Raw genomic sequence first — 19796 nt, 5'->3', positions numbered from 1 at the left:
TGTTGCGTTTCAGATTTCAGATCAAAACACTGTAAACAACATGCCGATGTTTTAGCTCCATCCAGGTCTTCTTCAGTCCTCAGGCTGTCCTCCTAGCAAATAGGTTGGGGCTGAGCAAGAGGTTTGGAGGGGACACAGCTGGGAAAGTTGATTCAAACTGATGTGCCATATCATATCACATCTTGCTCAGTAATAAAACTGGAGCTACTTTCCAAAGCAGCTGTCACTCAGAGACTGGCTGGGCATCAGTGGGATATGGTCAGTGATGCCTTTACACTCCCTGCTTTTTTCCTCCTCTTACTTTGCCCTTCCCCTATTGAACTGTCTTAATCTTGATACTTGAACTTTTCTCTCTTAGCAGTAAGCTCTGCATCTGAAAAATTTGCTCCTGTTCACAGAACAGTACAGTTCCTGAGGTTTTCTGTGACCACAAGGGGACCTACCTGAAGTGAGTTCATCACATAAGACTGCTTAAACAAACTACCTCTGTTACAGGTATGAGCAAACCTTGTGATAATTTCATGCTAAGCAAAACAATACACTTTCAAAATGAGGTGACCCTAGTTACTCCTAGTCATAAAAGTCCCAAACAATGACTTGCAGCTTCACTGTTTGCAGCCTGACCATGGAAACCACTGTTGTAACACTTTCCTTTAGTTTTAGTTTTATTTCATTTATATTATTAAATTGTGAGCTTTAAAACATAGGCAAGGCAGACCGTGAGAAGTGCTGAGGATGGGCAGTGGACAACAGTGTACCGAAATTGTGATCTAGTACAAGTAGTTGTATTGTTAAACAAGCAAACATTAGACACGTTTTATTAAAACTCATCTTTAATAGAATTTTAAAATAGCTATTGCAAACTCTATTTGAAGAAAAATAAACAGATGAGAATTTTCCAAAATGCTTTAAAACAGTCTAGTTCCTTAGCATTTGTTATTTGATAAGACAGAAGTGATTTGCATAGCTAGCATGTTAATTCCCCTTTGTTTGCTCAAAACAGCTCATAAAAGCATTCTTTTTCTACCCTTTCTAATGTGATCAAAACTGGAAATGCATATGATGATCCTAATCTACACCAAAGTAGGTATCTGACCATGTTCCAAGGCAGCCAAAAATTTTAGTTCAAATTGCTTAAGGCCTGATATGAAAAAAGAAGAGATGCGCTAGGAGGATTGTTAATCTATGGTATATTACACCTGCTTATACACTCCCTTTCTGCTACTATTTTTATATTTTCTTCTTTGTATTTAGTATCCCACACAACCTAACAACACAAAAAATAAACTGAAAACAAACTAGTTAATAAAATAACATCGTAAGATCTAAGCAAGGCTGATGAAGCTTTTGGGTAAGCAAGAAGAAATACAGAAATAAAACATATTATTTTGAATTTAAAGATAAATCTTAACACGAGTTCTAGTAGACCATAAGAAATTGATGCTCATCAACAAGCATCCAAAGGAAAAATAATCACTGGATTGATTTAATACAGCACAGTCAGCCTTTACTGCCTAGAATAGCATTAGTGCAATTGTATTTCCATAAGGCCCACAAAAATACAATAAACTGAATACGAAACGACACAGAAGTGAAATATTTTAATATGAAGGAGACATAACTGCTGTTATATTTTATACATACATTACTAGCAGGAACATATAATTTCAAAATCTTCAAATCACAAAGAGATGGTTCACTGCATAAAGATTTATGGTATTGTTCATTAGAATTAAAACTGAATACTCTGTGTTTGAGATAGAAAAATTATGCCATTAGGCACTAGTTGCTTTCTAATATATTCTTTCCTAAAAACCTGTGTATTTTAAAAAACACAATGTTGTTGGTTTGGGCACTTTGTGGAGGTCTTGTGTTCAATTGCACACATGCTGCATACTGTAGCACACTGCAGCCAATAATGGCTATGTCTATGATTTGCTTTCTACAGGAACCAGCTTACACCAAGTATCATCAACATTCACACCAACCTGAACAACACATTTGGACAAATATTGCTAGGGTAATATTTTGAAAACTGAATAAAACCAACTTTTGCATTTTGGGCTTGACTTTCAATACTGACTTTCAAGGCAAAAGAGAGGCACGTAACATAAGAAGGACATGGAACTGCTGGAACAAGACCAGAGGAGGATCACAAAGTTGGTGACTGAAGTACCTCCCCTACAAAGACAGGCTAAGAAAGTTGGAGCTGTTCAGCCTGGAAAAGGTTGCATGGAGACCTCATAGCAGCCTTCCAGTATCTAACAGGGGCCCATGGGGAAGCCAAAGAGGGACTCTTCATTAGGAACTTACATGGAGTAATGGGTACAATTTGAAAGAGGGGAAATTCATGTTAAATACTAGGAAGAAATTTTTTACTGTGTGAGTGGTGAGACACTGGAGCAGGTTGCCCAGGCAGGTTGTCGATGCCCCATACCTACATTTCTTGTGTTTGATACACGTTGTGTCGGGGGAGGTTTATTTTGGATATTAGGAAAAATTTCTTCACCAAAAGGACTGTCTAGCATTGGAACAGGCTGCCCAGGAAAGCTGTGGTGTCACCATCCCTGGAGGTATTTAGAAGATGTGTAGATGTGGTGCTTGGAGACATGGTTCAGTGGTGCAGTTGGCAGTGATGCGTTAACAGTTGGACTCGATGATCGTAAAGGTCTTTTCCAACCTAAACAATTCTACGGCAGCACCATGCTGGGAACCAAATAAGCCATCAGGAAGTCCCAGCATGCAGACGCTGAGGTTCTCTAAACCTATTATGCAGCACTCATTCCCTGTTCTGAAAAAAAGCATTTATTTTAGATTTCTAGATGACACCCACATTGAAACCTGTAGAGAAAACCTCAACTAAGATTATGGATGACAGCAAAGGTAGAATTTTTTTGAGGGGGGACCTTTAAAATGCATTATGACTCTGTCATAAGTAAATTACTATTTCTTACTGATTCAACAGTGTATTAATGGCCCTGGACAGACCATGTCCACTGACACCATGTGGTTGAAAAGGGAAGCACTGGACAACACTCAGATTTCAAAGAAACGGCAACCACATAGAAACATTCAGGCAACGCAACATGAAGACTCCATTACAAGATACCTTTTCCTGACTGTTTTTAGTACCATTCCTTAAAGTTCCTGATAGATCTTGTTGCTAAAGAGTTCCAAAAGATTTTTTTTGCTATAACATTTCCTATGAACTTCAGTGGGACTAGACCCCTCTAACATCAAAACTGATGTTACAGTGGGGATAACATATAAATATATACATATATGTATATATATATATGTATATATATATACACACACACATATACTGAGCATTTGTGTAAAGGTTCACACAAAATGATAAGCAAAACAAACAAACAAAAAAACCTAGTGACTTTTCATATAATTTTCACTATTTCACAGAATATTCCCTTTCCACTGTTCCACTCACTTTCAACACACAATAGAGCTTTTATCCTCTGCAACCCCTTCAAAGGACCGGCCAAAACTGCAAAGTGACTGAAGGCACTGATGAAGGAATGTTAAAGGCCACCTAATGCAAACATTTGTTTAAAGTCATACAATGTACACTGTTCCACTAAAATAGCTTGGTACAGAGGCAGATTTGTATGCCTGTAAAGATATGCCTGCTGTATAAAAAAACATAAAAGAGGATGTTTGTTCACTGACTCTATAAATTTCCCCGACATGGTGCATTATGCCTGATGCTTCTTAATACGGTGTGCAAGGCAGCCAAAAGTCATTTAAAAACATATGTTGTTTTTCTCAAAAACAAATGTAAGGGAATACTAGTAAAAAGCTGCACTGCCCAAGACCCGGCTAAGCAGCTTAAATTCATTTTTTCTTGGAGTATAGTCAGGAAGATGGGACTGCATGCATAATAGAACTAATTTATTCCTACTATCTACTGCAAAGGAGTAATTTAGCTCTGGTACATCATGTTCAGGAAAAAAGACTTTATCCTAACACCCATCAGGTACCAGTGTTTCTTTTAGAAGCTCTACATAGAGCAAAACCTAAAACTATGTGAGCTTTGGGTTCTTGAAATTGTATTAAAAGGAAGCAAATGACATGTCAAGGCTGCTAACCCCAAAGATAAGAGAAGACGAGCTTTTATAGGTCACGAAGAAACAAACCCAAACAGCAAAACACATCCCAGTGTAGAGAGTGAATGTTTTCCAAATCTTACACTTGGCACAATTCCAACTATGAAATGAGTGAAGGATTTGAGATGCAGAGATGTGTTTCAGTTTGTATCTTGGTTTCTCTTAGCTCTGGACCCATGTAACCAAGGGCATGCCTTACAGGGGGTCAGACCCTACATCCTACTGACCCAGCAGTGCATCAAGTTTCAATAAATAGAGCATTACTTAATGTGGGTCAGAGAAGCACAGGCACTGTTAGGGCATTACTTAATTATTCAAGGGGATAGATCCAAAGTGCACCAAGGACAAGTGAAAAGAGTGAACTGACTCCAAAGAACTAGGCCTTGGATCTGGCAGAGAAACAGAACAGATACCTAGATTTGTGAAAAACATTGTAAATTCTAAATATAGCTGAAGTAAAACAAATAATCCCACCTATACTAGTTCTGCAGTTAAAAATCTATACATCAGTATTAGAAGGCAACCCCAGTTCAGGAAGTTCAGGCTTCTTCCCATATTACCATGCAAAATTTCCTTTGAAAACAACAGTATAGATGAGCATAAATACAAAAACATACATTTTAAGCAGTAGCAGACTTTGAATAAAAATTAAAAATTGCTCAAGGCAAGTAACTGCCATATTATTACATGTGCACAAATACACATTCAGTCTCAAAAAGGTATGAAAGAAAGGAAATCAATAGCTTTATCATTTCTACCTCTGACAGCTGGCATGACAGCTATTAACTTCAATTTAGTAACTATCAATAGTAGGGCAGTCCTGTGGTGTAATCGTGAGCACTCCAGACTCTGGATCACAAGGTCATGAGTTCGAGTCTCAGTGGAGACTGTACCGGGCAGTTAAATGCCTCCCTGCCATCTGATCCTGTCAGATCTCAGATGCTCAGCAGGGTCAGCCCCGATTAGTACCAGGTGCTGTGACAGTCCTGAGGACTTCACTGTCACTGTCCAAGCTTGCTCGGCCATGGCAGATGGACCTTAGGACTTAAACCATGGGGCCAGTTCTGCGCACGCGGTGCCTCACCTAAAAAAATCCACTGTGCAGGCTGGAAGGGCACACCCATGTGGGGAGAGCCCTTCCCAAATCTTCCTTCGGGAAGTGTGGCCATACATACATAGTAACTATCAGTGTTAGAAGCTTGGCTTTCTTACTAAAAAGAAGTAAAAGCAATAAATATCACTGGCAGCGTTCAAGAAGGACAAATTGGCTGCCAGAGGGAAGATGTTCATACACTCAGTCAGCAGCAACAAGCTCCCAAGCTCACACGTTTCTACATTCATAGAGATCTTTAATTCTCCCCACATGTGAAGAGCAGGTTTGGGTATAGAAGTGCTTGCTGCTTTTCACCATCCTTCTCCTCCATCCCACTTAAGCGAAGCACTTAGGCATACAAGGATGTGCTTAAAGTTAAGCAAGCATGTGTATTGTTTTACTGGTCTGAATACATGTGCAGTCCGTGCTTCCTAAAGGCCTCTCCCACCAACCAACAGCAGGGTGCACAGATGGCATCCAGGGCCACCAGCTCACATGGCACTGAGAGCTGTAAACAGCTGTTTGGGGTTATACCCCTTAAATTGTTGATGACACTGCAAATGCAAGACATAAATGATGCCCCAGAGTGACATTACTAGAAGACTTCCAAAAAGCAGAACAGGTTTAAAGCAACCTTCCTCCAGCTGGTCATAAATATATGCCAGCTAACACCAGCATTCTCACATGGAAAGACAATTAGGTTTGCTTCTGAATAACCCTGGAACAATGAAGTCTGGAACACAGACTACCTTTGTTGCATTTACAGTAAAAGCCTTTCAGAGTAAAATGCACAAGAACATCCTGAGGCCTCATTTTCAAGCATGATTAACTTATGAATTGGCAAAAAATCTGCCTACGTTCTCTGTAAAGATTAAAAAAAAAAAGACTAACAACTTTTTGGAGCATTCAGCAGTTTTGGCTCTTTTTGGCTCTTAGATCTGCTCTGAAGCCTGGCTGCCTTTTTTTTTTTTATATATTATTCCCTATGAGAGCATGCAGTGAAATTCACTATTAATGTTAGGTGTCCGATCTTCAAAACAAAGCAAAGTGAGCTCTGGTACCAAGCTCCCATTGCTCTGGTTTTTAACACTCCAATGAAGAAGCAGACAGTGTTTCAGAAGAGCATGATAAACTAACATACACCCATAAAAAACAAGCACAGTTGAAAGCTGGCGTAAAAATAAAGTGGGAATATGGAGCTAAGTTTATTTTTTTCTCATACTGCTTTATCAGTAACTCTGTGCTTCTTCAGAAAATAGCTTCAGTATGAAACTAATGCTCAGAAAGTTTTTCCAGCAGACTTTTAAAGAAGCCTTCTGGCACAGCCAGAAGTTTACCATATGGGCCAGCCCAGTTCTCCCTGAACACAGCAGGAGTTTGGTCATGGTAATCACTAAAGACAGGCTGGGATCTGAACATAAAATTTTCTTTGGATAATTTAGAGAAACCTTAGATGTGAAATACAATCTGTTTCCTTTTACAACACCCAACTGCACAGCAAGTTTACATGAAGGACGAACAGCACACAAAACAAGAAGGCCAACGAAGAGTGCTGAAGCAAGGCTGGAGAACCATCTCGGCTGCAAAGACTGCAGTCCCTTTCACAGAAGTCACAAGAAGTTATACTTTGCATTACTTTGGAGTTGTAGCTTCTCACCGCTCTTCTCCCTGTTCAGAAAGTTTAGTTAACATTATTAGTTAATGAACTTCTGGGAACTGACCAATACAGGAATTGTTTTTAAAGGACACAGTAAACTCTGATGCACTCATTATACACTGCAAAATACATCCCAGAATTGATACTAAATCATAGACATTAATGCTTTTTTTCACCCAGAACATCTCAATATATTCAGGGAAATCCTTGGTGAAAGGTACACTTCCATAGACTCAATCTCAACTGTTAGACTCAATCTGTTCACACACCTCAGTCAAACATTTTGAAAGGAATTTTGCCCTCACCTATACAACAAAGGAATTTGGATGCTTTCCTGGCAGATAATTGGCTGTATTATTCAAGAGCTGGGTCTCTCGTAACTGATGGTTTCTCTTTCTATCATGTTTGGAAGCTTCAGCTTCTTGAATCTGGGACTGCTTACCTGACCTAGCTCCTGCTCCTGTATTTTACTCTCCTGTGCCCTGAGGGGTTGCTACAGAGCGAAAAAGGTCAGAAGCCTGAAAAATCATATTCATTTCAAAAATAACAATGCATGGCAATTCCTCACAGAACAAACTTGTGCAAAGTTTCTTTCCCATAGTGGGTTTGGGGATTTTTTGAAGGTTTTCATTCCACCAGAGGACCTTACAATTTATTTTTTAATTAGTAGCATTTTTAAACTGAAATGATATTCGGTTTCTTTTCAAGTCTTGAGATATTAAAACATAAAATAAAATATACAACTTTATGTAAGGGCCAAAATTCTTACCAAACAGTGACACCAAACTAGTTCTAAACAGTCAGATAAGAGAATAAATACTGCTGCACTGGCATTCAAGCCAGCTCTTATATCTATGCCAGTTGTACTATCAGCCACACAGACATCGTATTTCTTGAGAAATGCCAGAGCATGAGAGCTCCTTAGACATCTCCTAACTCTGAATATGACATGAATGTGACTGTCACCATCAATTAAAATACAACCCTGCAGCTTGGATCATCAACTACATCAGTAATGGAAAATAATACATTAAAGTAAAAGCACATTCCTACAATATACAGGAATGAATTCTCTCAAGAGAACTCAGAATCACAAAATAGGTATATATGTTGACTATTAATACGTCTATGCTATATATTAATAGGAATGGTGCCTTGTAAAATAATATTTTAAATAAATCATTTTCTTGAAGTCAAAGCTTACTGTTTCAGCACTGATTACATCATAGAAATTTTAGTCCTTAGAGATATTAATTAATATATTTAAATTACTATTCATTCATTAATTGAGAATTTATGGACATTTATTGAAACACAATAAAAATACTTCACATGTGCATTTGTAATACACATATACATCAGCCAACCTAATAGCATTTTTCTAAAAGATTTGGTTCTGAGCTCTTCTCTTAGGAACTGAAGTATGTGGAAATTCACTTTGGCCATAGATTCTAAGTGTTATGTGTTTGTCTGAAAACAAAACTTGAAGTAATTTTTTTAAGCCACACTAGGCCTTAAAATATGCTCTGCATTAATGGACTGTGCAGTTTCATCTGCTAATTTCCCTTTTGACTTTAAAATTCTGTAACTGAACAAGCCTTTCAACCCACATAGAATAAACGTGATCTTCACCTGAAGTAGCACACATCATAGTATATTTGGTTGTCTTTTGTACTGTATTAAAACAAACTAGCATGAAAAAAAATTGCCTATACATTTTTATGCCTTATCTCAAACAAGGTCTAAATCCTTAATAATGTTCCATTTGGCTGTAGTGAAAATCTAGTATCTTTTGCAGCAGTTTGTAATCTTCCTTGCTTTTCATTTTTCCCAAGAATTTTGTACATTGTTGCCTTTCTCTAAAACACACACTCTACACAAAAAAACCCACAAAAAAGCAAATAAACAAAAAACCCCACCAAAAAAACCCCAAACAGCCACAAACCAACCAACCAACAACGAAAAAAGTTTTGACACTGTTCTTCTGATGTACATGTCTTTTAGACAGCTACAGTAATCTAAACACTGGCACATTGGCCAGTTGAGAGACTCTCACTTTGAACATGAAGCAGATGGTAAAGCTACTTGAGAGATAATCTTTTAACTGCATAAGTGTACCCTGTGAAGTTCCTGCTTCTTTCTGGTAATTTTGGGAACACACTGGGCCACATTGAAGCCAATTTATATCAGCTGACAACTGTTATGACAATTCACACTAGTTGAGGAACCAACCCATATGGGAAAACACCACCCTTTGTTAGGCAATTGAGTAGGTCAATGTCCAAAAAGCCTGCAATATATAACAACAAAAAAAGTCAACTTCAGTTTAATGCAGCTTTCTCTGCACTAAAATTTGTTCTATTTCCATGGAAATAAACTTTCTTTTAGATCTCTGAATCACTAAAAGTCCCATTCGAAAAGTCTGACACTTACTAGGTTCATAGTAATCCAATACAGTCACTGAAGCATCTTGAATATTTGACACTTTGAAGTCTCTTGCAGCCGGAATATCCACACAAACCTGTGTTGCATTTAGCTAGAAAAACAAAAGAGACATATCCTGAGAAGCCTGGTGATGTGGTTTCATGGAAGAGGTAAGGACTTTCAGCTCAGTAGTAGTCCATTTCTAAAGACGCTTATCTTATTTGCAGTCATCTTGATCAAATTACAGACTTCTTAAAATGTCTAGCTTCTTACACATTATTTTTAAGAGGCTTAATTTAGAAACCCCTTAAAAATACAAATGAATTGTACCTATCCCATCAGTCTCACTAAAAACAGTGGAACTATTAACTCAATGTGAATAGCAGATGTCGATTTCCCCAAAGAATACAATTGTAATGTCTTTCCAAATTTAAGCCAAACAACGTCTGAGGCAAGATTAACATCACTACAAACACATTTCTTTGTTATTTTCAACTTACAGAGTCTAAGTATAGGTTGACTTTTCCATTGTCTTTTTCCATCTTCTTAACAGTGTTGTCTAATGGAATAAAATCTGGTGACACAGAGAAACCACTGAGTAAGCCAACCTCCATGAGGACCATACCACTACGGGAAGCTGTGCCTGAACCAAAGTACCTTTTCAAAACACAGAGACAAAGAAACTTTTAGCAGAAATACAGTAGCCCACTCTTCAAAGAAAATGCTTGATCTTTAGATCTCAACTGTGGAAGTAATAATGCTTAACAATACTTTGGAAACAAATGGAACAAAATGCTGGTAAGAGAATTTCTAATGATAAAAAAGCTAATAATTGATGTCTCAATTATTTTGCCTGTTAATTTCAACCATGTATGCAAAAGCAGGTTTAGCACAAAGAAAACTACAGTACATCATTTATATGTGAGACACTGGCAGGAACTTTCGTTGGACGTGTAGAAGTGCAAGTTTATAATAAAAATATGCAGGAAATATTGCAATTAAACATGTTTCAAAAGAAGCAACTAAGAAAAGCTGTAGGAATTCTTGTACTGAAATATACATATTTCCTCTTATGAATGCATTGTTTTGCCTTTATTCATTTTGGAGGACAAGATGAAACCATACAACAAAAATGTCTCCCAAACGGTTTCAGATTTCCTTCATAGTGACTGATGGTTCCATTAACAAAGTCATTATCAAATTATTTCTCAAAGTTTCAGTTTTAAAGTGCATAGCTATGTTATTAATCCAGATTTTAAAATGATTTAGCAAGTTGAGTTCTTTTTTTCCTAAATAATGCTTATTATTACATCTTATTCCAATGTGAAAATCACGTTGGACTAAAAAGGTTTGCTCTATTAAGCAAGCTTTATATACTACGGTGCACAACAGATGTAGCAAAATATATTTATGGTCCTCCCTGCTAACAAGTGATAACTAAATGAGCTGCAAAAGATGGTACTGCTTTAAATAAAGTACTTGGCAGAAGACTTTCCCCCACCTTAGCACAGAGGGTAAATGATTATTGTTACACTAGAATAGAAGTGCCTCCAATCCTCATTTTGAAAGCCTGATGGCAGTTTTGTAGAGCTGGAGAGTTAAAAAAAAACCCAACAAACAGGGGGATGGGGGAAAAGAGATGCTTTCAACGTAATGCTGTTAAGCCTGGCAGCATGGCTGATTCAATGCAGATACAATTTTGAAAGAAACACACCACAACTGCTGACTTCACTTGGCTCCTAAGATTAGAAACAAATGAAACCATCTGTTGGATGATGTGCTGTGCCAAAATAGCTGCTATTGAAAACAAATAACTGAATTGCAACTGGATGTAATTATTTCTGCATAATTACCAATAAGAGGAGGGTAAAATACCCAAGCAGTCTAGCTAGCCTGGAGTGCTACTAAAATACAAACAGGCAACCAAAACAGGTTGGTAGTGTGAAGGAGTGACTTAAATATATCCCTAGAAGCTATGAGGATCTGGCTCTCCTAACAAAAAAGAGAGGCACCCTTGGACATGGGTCATGGTATCATCTCTTCAACTCCATGGTCTCTTAAAAAGGGAGGGGGGGGGGGAAATGACCATGCAAGAATGACCAATAAGAGAAACAACGACTTGAAGCTTGTACCTGAAGAAAACTATGTTTTGAGGTGAACTTTGTGTTTCAGCTCTTCAGCAATATGAGATCAGGGTGAGACCCTTTAACAGATGGTGCAAAGAGGAGAAAACACCACCAAGCTAGTGCAGGCAGAAAGTAGAGTAAGTAGAACCAGCAGTGATCAGTTTACCATGTCTGGAAAAGGTATGCAAGCAGTAAGACTGTGAAGAAACTGGCAGCCCCAGATATTGGTTTTCCAGACAGCGAGAACTTCAATTTGAATGAGACATTATCTGCTCCAGAGTCATAAATGATACCCTGTGGACACAATCACAGCCAACCACTATCAAGCAGGTTTGATAGAACTAATCTGCAGATTAGTGAAAACTCTGAAGTTGCAGCCTCCAGTACCTAACTATGTACAGCCACAGCTAGACTATGCATACCCACTGGATGAGAATTCAGCAGTCTTTCTGTAATCATCTCCGTTGGTTTCTCTCTTAGAAAGGAACATCATGTTCTAAAGATCATAAGGAGGCCAACTTTAATTCAGGAATACAGATAAGACATATACTAGGTACAATTTAGAGGGAAAAAAAGAAAAACATTATGACTAGTCTATCAAGCTAAGCAACCAGAAATGAAGTCTTAGCCTAAGGAATAGAAACATTCTTACTAGGAGTTATACCAGTCCACTTTCCATGATAAGAGTTGATGGATCTCAATGTTCCAAATAGTCTCTTGATGCAATTTTTTTAGTGTCACTACATTGCCCCCTATCCTTCCAACACTTCGCAATTATAGCATCATCACCCTAGCACCTTGTCAGAGAAATGGAGCAGTTCTTGACTGTATTTTTGAACCAAAGGTCTTAGAAAGTCAGGTTGCTCCAAAAACTTAATCCAGACCCAGGATATAAAACCTTTACATGTCAGGAGTTTGTGCTAGACTTTAGAATGCTGCTGACATTTCACAGAAAATTTTAAAAGAGAACAAGCCCATTCTACTTCAAGAGCTCTCATGTATTTTAGTATCTCTGCCCACCATCTGTGCCATTGAACTGGGTATCAGAAACAGATAACAACAGAGCTCTGGCTTCATGCTGGCTGGCTATTTCCCAAATTAAATCAATTCTCTGTACTGAAATCATATTCCCTACAGCTATTATTTGTATGATGGTGTCACCTAGAGGCTCAATTTCCAGTCACAGCTCCCTTGTGGTAACCAGAGCATAAAAGCAGTTCTAGTATACAGTGCTCAAAGTTTAAGTAAACAGTAAAAAGAGGGTGTGGATGAAAGGAATGTCAAGAGTCAGGTGGCATTTTGCAAATCTTTTTGCAAGGAATCCATTATAACGTCACAAGAAGAAAACAGTTTTTCTAGAGGAAGTATTCACAAACAGATGAAATCCCTAAATGCAAGGAACATAGTCATCTTAACAACATCCTTGTAGGTAATAAAAGATAGAAGATGAAACACCATAGAAACAATGTTCTACAGGGGTTTCTATTAAACAAGCAGTGGTCTTTACAACAGGAAATGCAAACTGAATAATCAGAGGACAAATACCTTAATATATTCCTCCTTAACATGCATATGAAGTAAGTAAAATTGAGGCACAAAGAAAACAACCTGGTTTAATGACTGGCTTTCCTAGGAATATGCAATATGACTGTTAATGTCATCTGTTCTCATGTGATCCAAATTCTATCCAGGTAGTATGTGGTGGCTGTTCTGTGGTCTCTGAGATGATACTTGAGCACTCCCAGATCAGTTCTTAGTAGGCGATTACTGAAAAGAAATACCATCCCAGGTGCACACACACAACCCACATCCCACCCACTCCCCTCCCTCCCTGTTGTTCAGCAGAAAGAAGAGGATTAGCCTGATTGAAAAACTCATTACACCTTTCAAATCTACAAGAGCGTTTACATTGCATTCTATTACTAAATTTGTAACTACTGGTAAATGAAAAAGAACAAAGTTACTTGCACAATTAGGCCAATCCACAGTTGAATTTATCATTATGTAAATACAGATTTTGACTACTCTCAAAATTGCTTGAGCAAAGTATCTACTTCTACATCAAAAGCAAAGGATTCTCTTGATGAAAGGTAAGAGTAATGGGCCATTGTCATTGTCATGCTACTAGAAGTCAGAATGTGGAAGACACTGGTTCAATTTTCAAGTCTGCCCACAGTTCTACATGCAGCTCATAAGCTATTGCATAAAAGAAGCATTTGAGTTTTTCTTGTATTCCACACAGACTTTTCCACATATCTCTAACATTTAAGGTACCAGCATCTTTATGCTTACCAGTAAAAAAATATCACCTGGCCAGCAAAATTTGACTTATGAATTGCTTGTAAGTTTAACCACTGCCATTTTTACAAAGTAGTTTTTATTCTCTTTATTTACATCCCATATATTAGTAAATTCATACAAACAAACGGATAAATTAGTTCATTTAAAATACTCTAAAAGGTGTATAGACAAAAATGTGTATGAGATGCTTCAGTTGATTTACCTACCTTGTGCACACATTCAAGGTCAAATGATTTTTATCATCTTTGTCATCCTTTACGTTAACATTCAAGTCAAAGGCTTCCTGCTTTTGGACAGATCTGAGCCTCTGATCAGTGTGTTTCGTGTTGTACATAACATTGAGCTGTGAATTGCAAATACAGACATTAGATGACATATGTAAAGCACTAAGTTTCTACCAGTGTAATGCCAGAGGAGTGTTCACGAGGCAAGATACATGGACTTGTACATCTGACAGTGGCATCCTTGAGATCCACAGAAATTCTCAGAAAGAAATACCCTTTCTGAACACTTTGCAATGCAGCAGAAGCAATGCAATTAGGAGGATATACCCGAGGCAAACACAAGGCAGCTCTAGGACAACTGACAATTTTCTCCCTAGTAGCTATCTGCTGGTTTATAAAGTGTGCAGTTACTTCCTGACAGTGTGAACTGGGATGAATAAAGGGTGTTGGTGAGAGATTGTGTTAGAAGAGATATGCTGTATATAAAATCAGAGCAAGAGCAAATACATAGTGGTGTATGTCCAGAATTTGTCTTCAGTCTTTGTCACTGCATTCATACACTCAAAACAGATGAAGAATAGCACTCAAACTCAGAACACCACAGATTTCTTGCAGTTAAATAGTTTCATTTCGTTCACCTGTACAGAGAGAAACCTACAGATTTGGTCTGCCTCAAGGATGGAACTCTCATCATTCCTGCTTAGCAAACTACCAAGCTTTGCTAAGCAAGACAAGTAAGAAAGTATGACAGGATATCCAGTACAGGACAATAGCAACATAAAATAAGAGATCCCAATTCTTCTAGTGTAGACATGCATAAGAAGTTTGAAACAATGGCACAAGAGAGGTAAAATGAGAAATCCTTAAAATACATCTCTATATCCTACAAAACTATCAACGTCAACAGTCAAAGCATAAAAATTATAAAAACTGAGGCTGGAATTGAGCAATAAATGAGTACTCTCATCTTAACAACCATCACAGAATATTACGTACTGCCTATGGAATTGAACTTGATGAGGTAAATAAACAGCCAAATCATTAACTACTGGGTTTCTTTAAAGCTGTCTTAGTTTTAGACTGGGGGTTGACAAATGTAACAGCAATTTTTTCAATAGTACTGGCAGTCTAAAAAACTGTGTGTATCAAGTAAACTCAGTATCTGAAAATACAGATAAATACAGATAAATACAGTCAAATACAGTCAAATACAGATAATACAGATAAATACAGTCAAATACAGTCAAATACAGATAATACAGATAAATACAGATAAAATACAGATAAATACAGTCAAATACAGAAAATACAGATAAATACAGAAAATACAGTCAAAACTATAATAAAGAGTCAAATTAGTGGGCAAATGAGTAAATACAACACATTGGAGACTAGGCTGCTGCTTTAAACCCACCAGCTATCTGAATAAAATGAAAAAACATGGCTAACACAGATCTGTCTAGTACAAGCTACCTGGATGTTACGCTAGTTAGGAAGCTTACTAGCCAAAGGTACCAAAAGAAAAGAAGCTGGCAAGGGGTAGAGTGCTGTTAAAAGACAGGAATAGAAGGTGGGAAGAAATGTTCATATATGGAAGGAGTTCAGTCCTAAAGTAGTCTGTTCTTAGTGATCACCTACATGACCTGATGTGATAAATTTTGCTGACTGTACTAGTTTATTTGCAGTAGTAAAGACTAGGATTACGACAAAGAGTTGCCAAAAAAAAAGGAATTTTTATGTACATCCTAGTGGGCTTTGTACTATGATATCTGTTTACCATTTAAGAAGTGGCAAAATAGATGGAAATTCAGCCATAAACAGGTAAATTTGAGGAAGAAAATAGTAAAGCTGTACAGAATGATGACTTGCACAGTTTTGCACCTATTCCTTATCCACTGAGTGGTCCATCCATCAAATCCGTATTTCTTCAGCTTAGAGATAAGGATGTCAGGGACAGCATAAAATCCTTTGCGCAAGTCCAGGTAGATGATGTCTGTTGCTTTTCTCTCACCCACCAAGGCTGTAAACCTGTCATGGGAGGCCTAAAAATTTGTCAGGCACAGTTTGCCCTTAGTGAAGCCATGTTGGCTGTCACCAATCACCTCTTTATTTTCTATGTGCCTTAGCATATTTTCCAGGGGGATCTGCTCCATGATCTTGCCGGGCACCAATGCAAGACCAACTGGCCTGTAGTTCCATGGGTCTTACTTTTTTCCCTTTTTAAAATGGGTGTTATATTTGCCCTCTTCCAGTCAGTGGGAACCTTCACTGGACTGCCATGACAACAATCATTATCTTTTGCCTCAGTCATCCAGATAAAATACATAGCAGGGTGTGTGGGTTCTTCTTCTTTGATTTTGGTAGGGAAAAAAAGCAGAAAGTGCCTCAAATAACTCCCCTTGCAAGACCCCAACATGCATTTTATTTTGGCTAAAGAAAAGGGAAGGAAGAGTACTTCTGGAAAATTAGTCCCTCTACAACAGTTTCAGCCAGCAAGTAGAAAACTGTCAGTCCAAATTTAAAGGTATGACAGGTGATTGCCCAGCTTACAGGTTAGCAAGTCAGTTATAGGCAAGCAGGTCTGTGCAAACAGATGAGTCTTTAATTTCTGATTTTTGCTTTCGCTGCTGTCGCTCACTCCTTGATACGGAACACAATTCCTGTTGCCCTGCCTACACTGCTGAATTTAGTATGCTGTGTGAGTAAACAGCCAATACTGCACAGGCAGTCAGGACAACTGTGGTGCAACAGTGAAGATTTACTGTGTCCCAGGAGAAGGCAGTACCAAGGATGAAGCCAATCCAGAAAGTCTGCCAGTTAAAGGCACGCAAATGGTTTGGTAAAGACAAGCTGGCAGTGTCTCAACAATGTGCCATCACAGAAACAAAGCTGTTTTAACTTTTGCCAGAAAAAGCTAACGAATAGGAATTTACTGCCAATGCAGGATGTCTGAAGCCACATCCTGAACAGGTCAATCAGCTAGTATTTTCATGGAATAAATTATCGCTGTTACGGTCTGATTTTCCTTTCCCAATTTCTCATGACAATGAAGGAAAACTTTTTCACAACACATAGTTTAATTAAAGCCTTCTTCGTACACTCTCACTGTGGGGACAGAAGGCTATTAAACAGACATTAACATTAAATCAACTAAATGAGCAACTGTATTTCTTAACTCTTTTAAGAGGCAGCTGACAAAGCTAAAGGCAGAACTGGTCCAGTCTTTTCATACTGCAACCAGTTCTACTGAGAGTCCTAAGAAGAGAAAACTAAAACCTCGTCTTCTGCACCAGAGTGATACTTTTAACAGTAACTGACTGTATTAAATGCACTAGACTTCAAAAAGCATGACACATTTATAATGCCCTGATCAATGCCTCTTGCCCTATCCTTTTCTTCTTCAACTAGCAGCACAAATGAGCTTGACTGAGGGCATGAATTCAATGAAATCATCTCCAATATTTTTCTGTCCCTTTTTGAGTCCTTAGTATCCATTCAAACTGTAATGGAGAAATACAGACACATTTCATCACGTACCTTTTTCAGTACCATCATGCCAAATAACACTCAGTCCTTTGCCTAAGTCTAGTTAAAACATGCTGAGTGGAAAAAACAGTCAGTGCTTTTCAGTCATGAGTAACAGGGGATTTTCAGTTTTTTTCTCGCTCTCTCTCTCTATACATGATCAGGAGAGATTGAGGAGATCTTGTTCCCCTATCCACTTTGCCCATACCCATCCTCATTGAGTCTGCCCACCCTCCCTGTGCTATTAGTCCTGGATTTCAGTGGCATTCTCTTTCCTCCCAGAAGGCATGGGCCATACCAATTTTTGAGGCATGTCTTGAGACCAGTTCACAGTGGTTCCAGACAGCAGAGCCATGTTTCTTTCAAGACTTTCAGCAGGCCACCTACAGAATATTGGTCCTTTGACTCCTTTTCTCTAGAGAGTGCCTTTCACATACCTTAACCCATTCTCTCTTCACTCTTGCGATTGTCTTAGGTAATCCACGGTATGTGCACAACAAAGAAATAAGCTAGGAAACTTTGTTGACAGCAGGATCACAAAGCTACAAGTAAATGTCTACATTTGCAATTATCGTATCTAAAATAAATACATTTTATGAGATCCTGCAGGGTCAAAAGTGAAGGCACTGCCAGCTTGCACATACAGATAGCAATATTTCACCCCCCAAAAATTAAGATTTTCAAGAATCCATTCTGTTGGGAAAGCAGACATTTCCATTAATGAACTTAATCTTGGGGTTTGGAATATTTAAATTAATTACTGTTTTGACATTTGGCCAGAAAGTCAAATCCCAGAACAGTGATTCTTACCACTGTATTCTGGTAGGCATAAGACAATGAAACCCAGCTAAAGAAAAGTGATTGCAGTGTCACATGCTATCTAATTTATTAAATTTGACCCAGATCTAGCTTGTATCTGGGAAAAAGAGAAATCTCATTCAATGGCCTCAGTGCTCATTCCTTTAGAACACCACACCGGCCAAAGGAAGAAAAAGAAAATAACTATCTCAACAAAGACAAGGTTTCGGAGGTGCTACTTGAAGGTGTTAAATACAGTATTTTGAATCAGGTCACAGCAACTCTGACTCAAAGCTTGAGACAAAGAGGCAACAGCACAGTGACCTAAATCTGGCCTTGGTTCCTGAACACCAGTTATTTGGGAGCACATTTCCATGTTCATACAACAAACCAAGAACTGAAACCATGCTGCTATACACCCTCAAGGAATGCTCCCACCATAGTCAACTACTGGCTGTTCTAGGTGGAAGACTTCTGCTCAGTCTTCACCAGGCATGCTGGTTTGAATGTGAAATTTTCCTGCTGGCAACAACAAATTGGAACCAATAAGTTTCCACAAAAGGTATTAATTTCAGCAAAGCAATGTCTTCCAGCAAGAAACAATTTGCTGAAAAGTTTTTGGTCGGCTCGCCTGACAAATTAGTTGACAATATCAGGGAGCATTTCTCAACAATGATTAAGTACTCTTAACTGTTCTGGAGCCCCACTTTGTTACATTCCATACACACAGACACACACTGAAAACACAGGCGTGTGAATGCAGTCCTGCTGAGATGTTCATTCCTATCTTGGCCTGAAATTATCCTCTCAAACTTCTGAACTTTGCTGTAAACTTTGTTTGTACTTCTGGGAATTAATAAACATGGGTCATGATTTACGGCCCTGTGGGTTTTGCAGACTGGTGGTGAATGAATGAGGTGTATCTCTGCCTGCTGTTCTCTGAAGATAGGCAGCTGTAAAGGTTTCTCTGTAAAGGTCTTTTATCCCAAAGCATATTTACCAAGCACCACCAGCCTTTTTTGTTTCCCAGATGCATAACAACACTAAAGTGAAGGTCAGGTTGGAAGGAACTTGAGATGGATTCTGACCTGGCATAAAACTTCAAGACAATCAAAGGCAGCCTTAGTTGAATTTTCCCAAGTATGACTAGAAAGAGTCTAGTAGGAACTGTCTGGTTTTGCGATACAGTCAGTCAGTCTTCCTCTGATATGGTATTTCTCATAAATAAGGGAAAATCTTGGAGGCGGAATTTCTTCAAAACCTACTCTCTGATATGAGGGAAGAGTAAGCAGCTGAAAAGGCTTGCGGCTTGTTGGTTCTAAATACAGTACGCACTGATCCCACTTTAATGTTTTTAAATGTAAGTGAAGATGTTTTGATGGTCCTGGCCCATGGTAGTGTCCCAAACCTGTCATCCAGTAGTACTTAAAAGGCCAGGTAATCATTCAGAAACAATCACATAAATATGTCCATTCACAATATTTGGTTCACAGAAGTCTTCAATTAGTAAAGTGCTTTGGTACT

At 38.3% G+C, this 19796-nt stretch overlaps 1 protein-coding gene across 2 annotated transcripts in view; it reads right to left on the bottom strand.

Moving 5' to 3' along the window:
- Positions 1-1574: 1574 nt before the first annotated feature.
- Positions 1575-19796, bottom strand: part of CD109 (CD109 molecule) — a 74846-nt gene continuing 56624 nt past the window's right edge. For both annotated transcript variants that reach the window (XM_071548618.1, XM_071548619.1), the window contains 4 exons: positions 13932-14068; positions 9799-9955; positions 9308-9410; positions 1575-6885 (listed from right to left, as the gene is read on the bottom strand). In XM_071548618.1, the coding sequence (XP_071404719.1) occupies positions 6695-6885; positions 9308-9410; positions 9799-9955; positions 13932-14068 (588 nt within the window). In that variant the 3' untranslated portion in view covers positions 1575-6694. The remainder of the gene's footprint in view (positions 6886-9307; positions 9411-9798; positions 9956-13931; positions 14069-19796) is intronic.

The sequence above is a fragment of the Pithys albifrons genome, chromosome 2, assembly GCF_047495875.1.
Source record: "Pithys albifrons albifrons isolate INPA30051 chromosome 2, PitAlb_v1, whole genome shotgun sequence".
Taxonomy (NCBI): domain Eukaryota; kingdom Metazoa; phylum Chordata; class Aves; order Passeriformes; family Thamnophilidae; genus Pithys; species Pithys albifrons.
The sequence above is the reverse complement of the archived record's forward strand: the minus strand, read 5'-3'. Positions and strand labels throughout refer to the sequence as shown.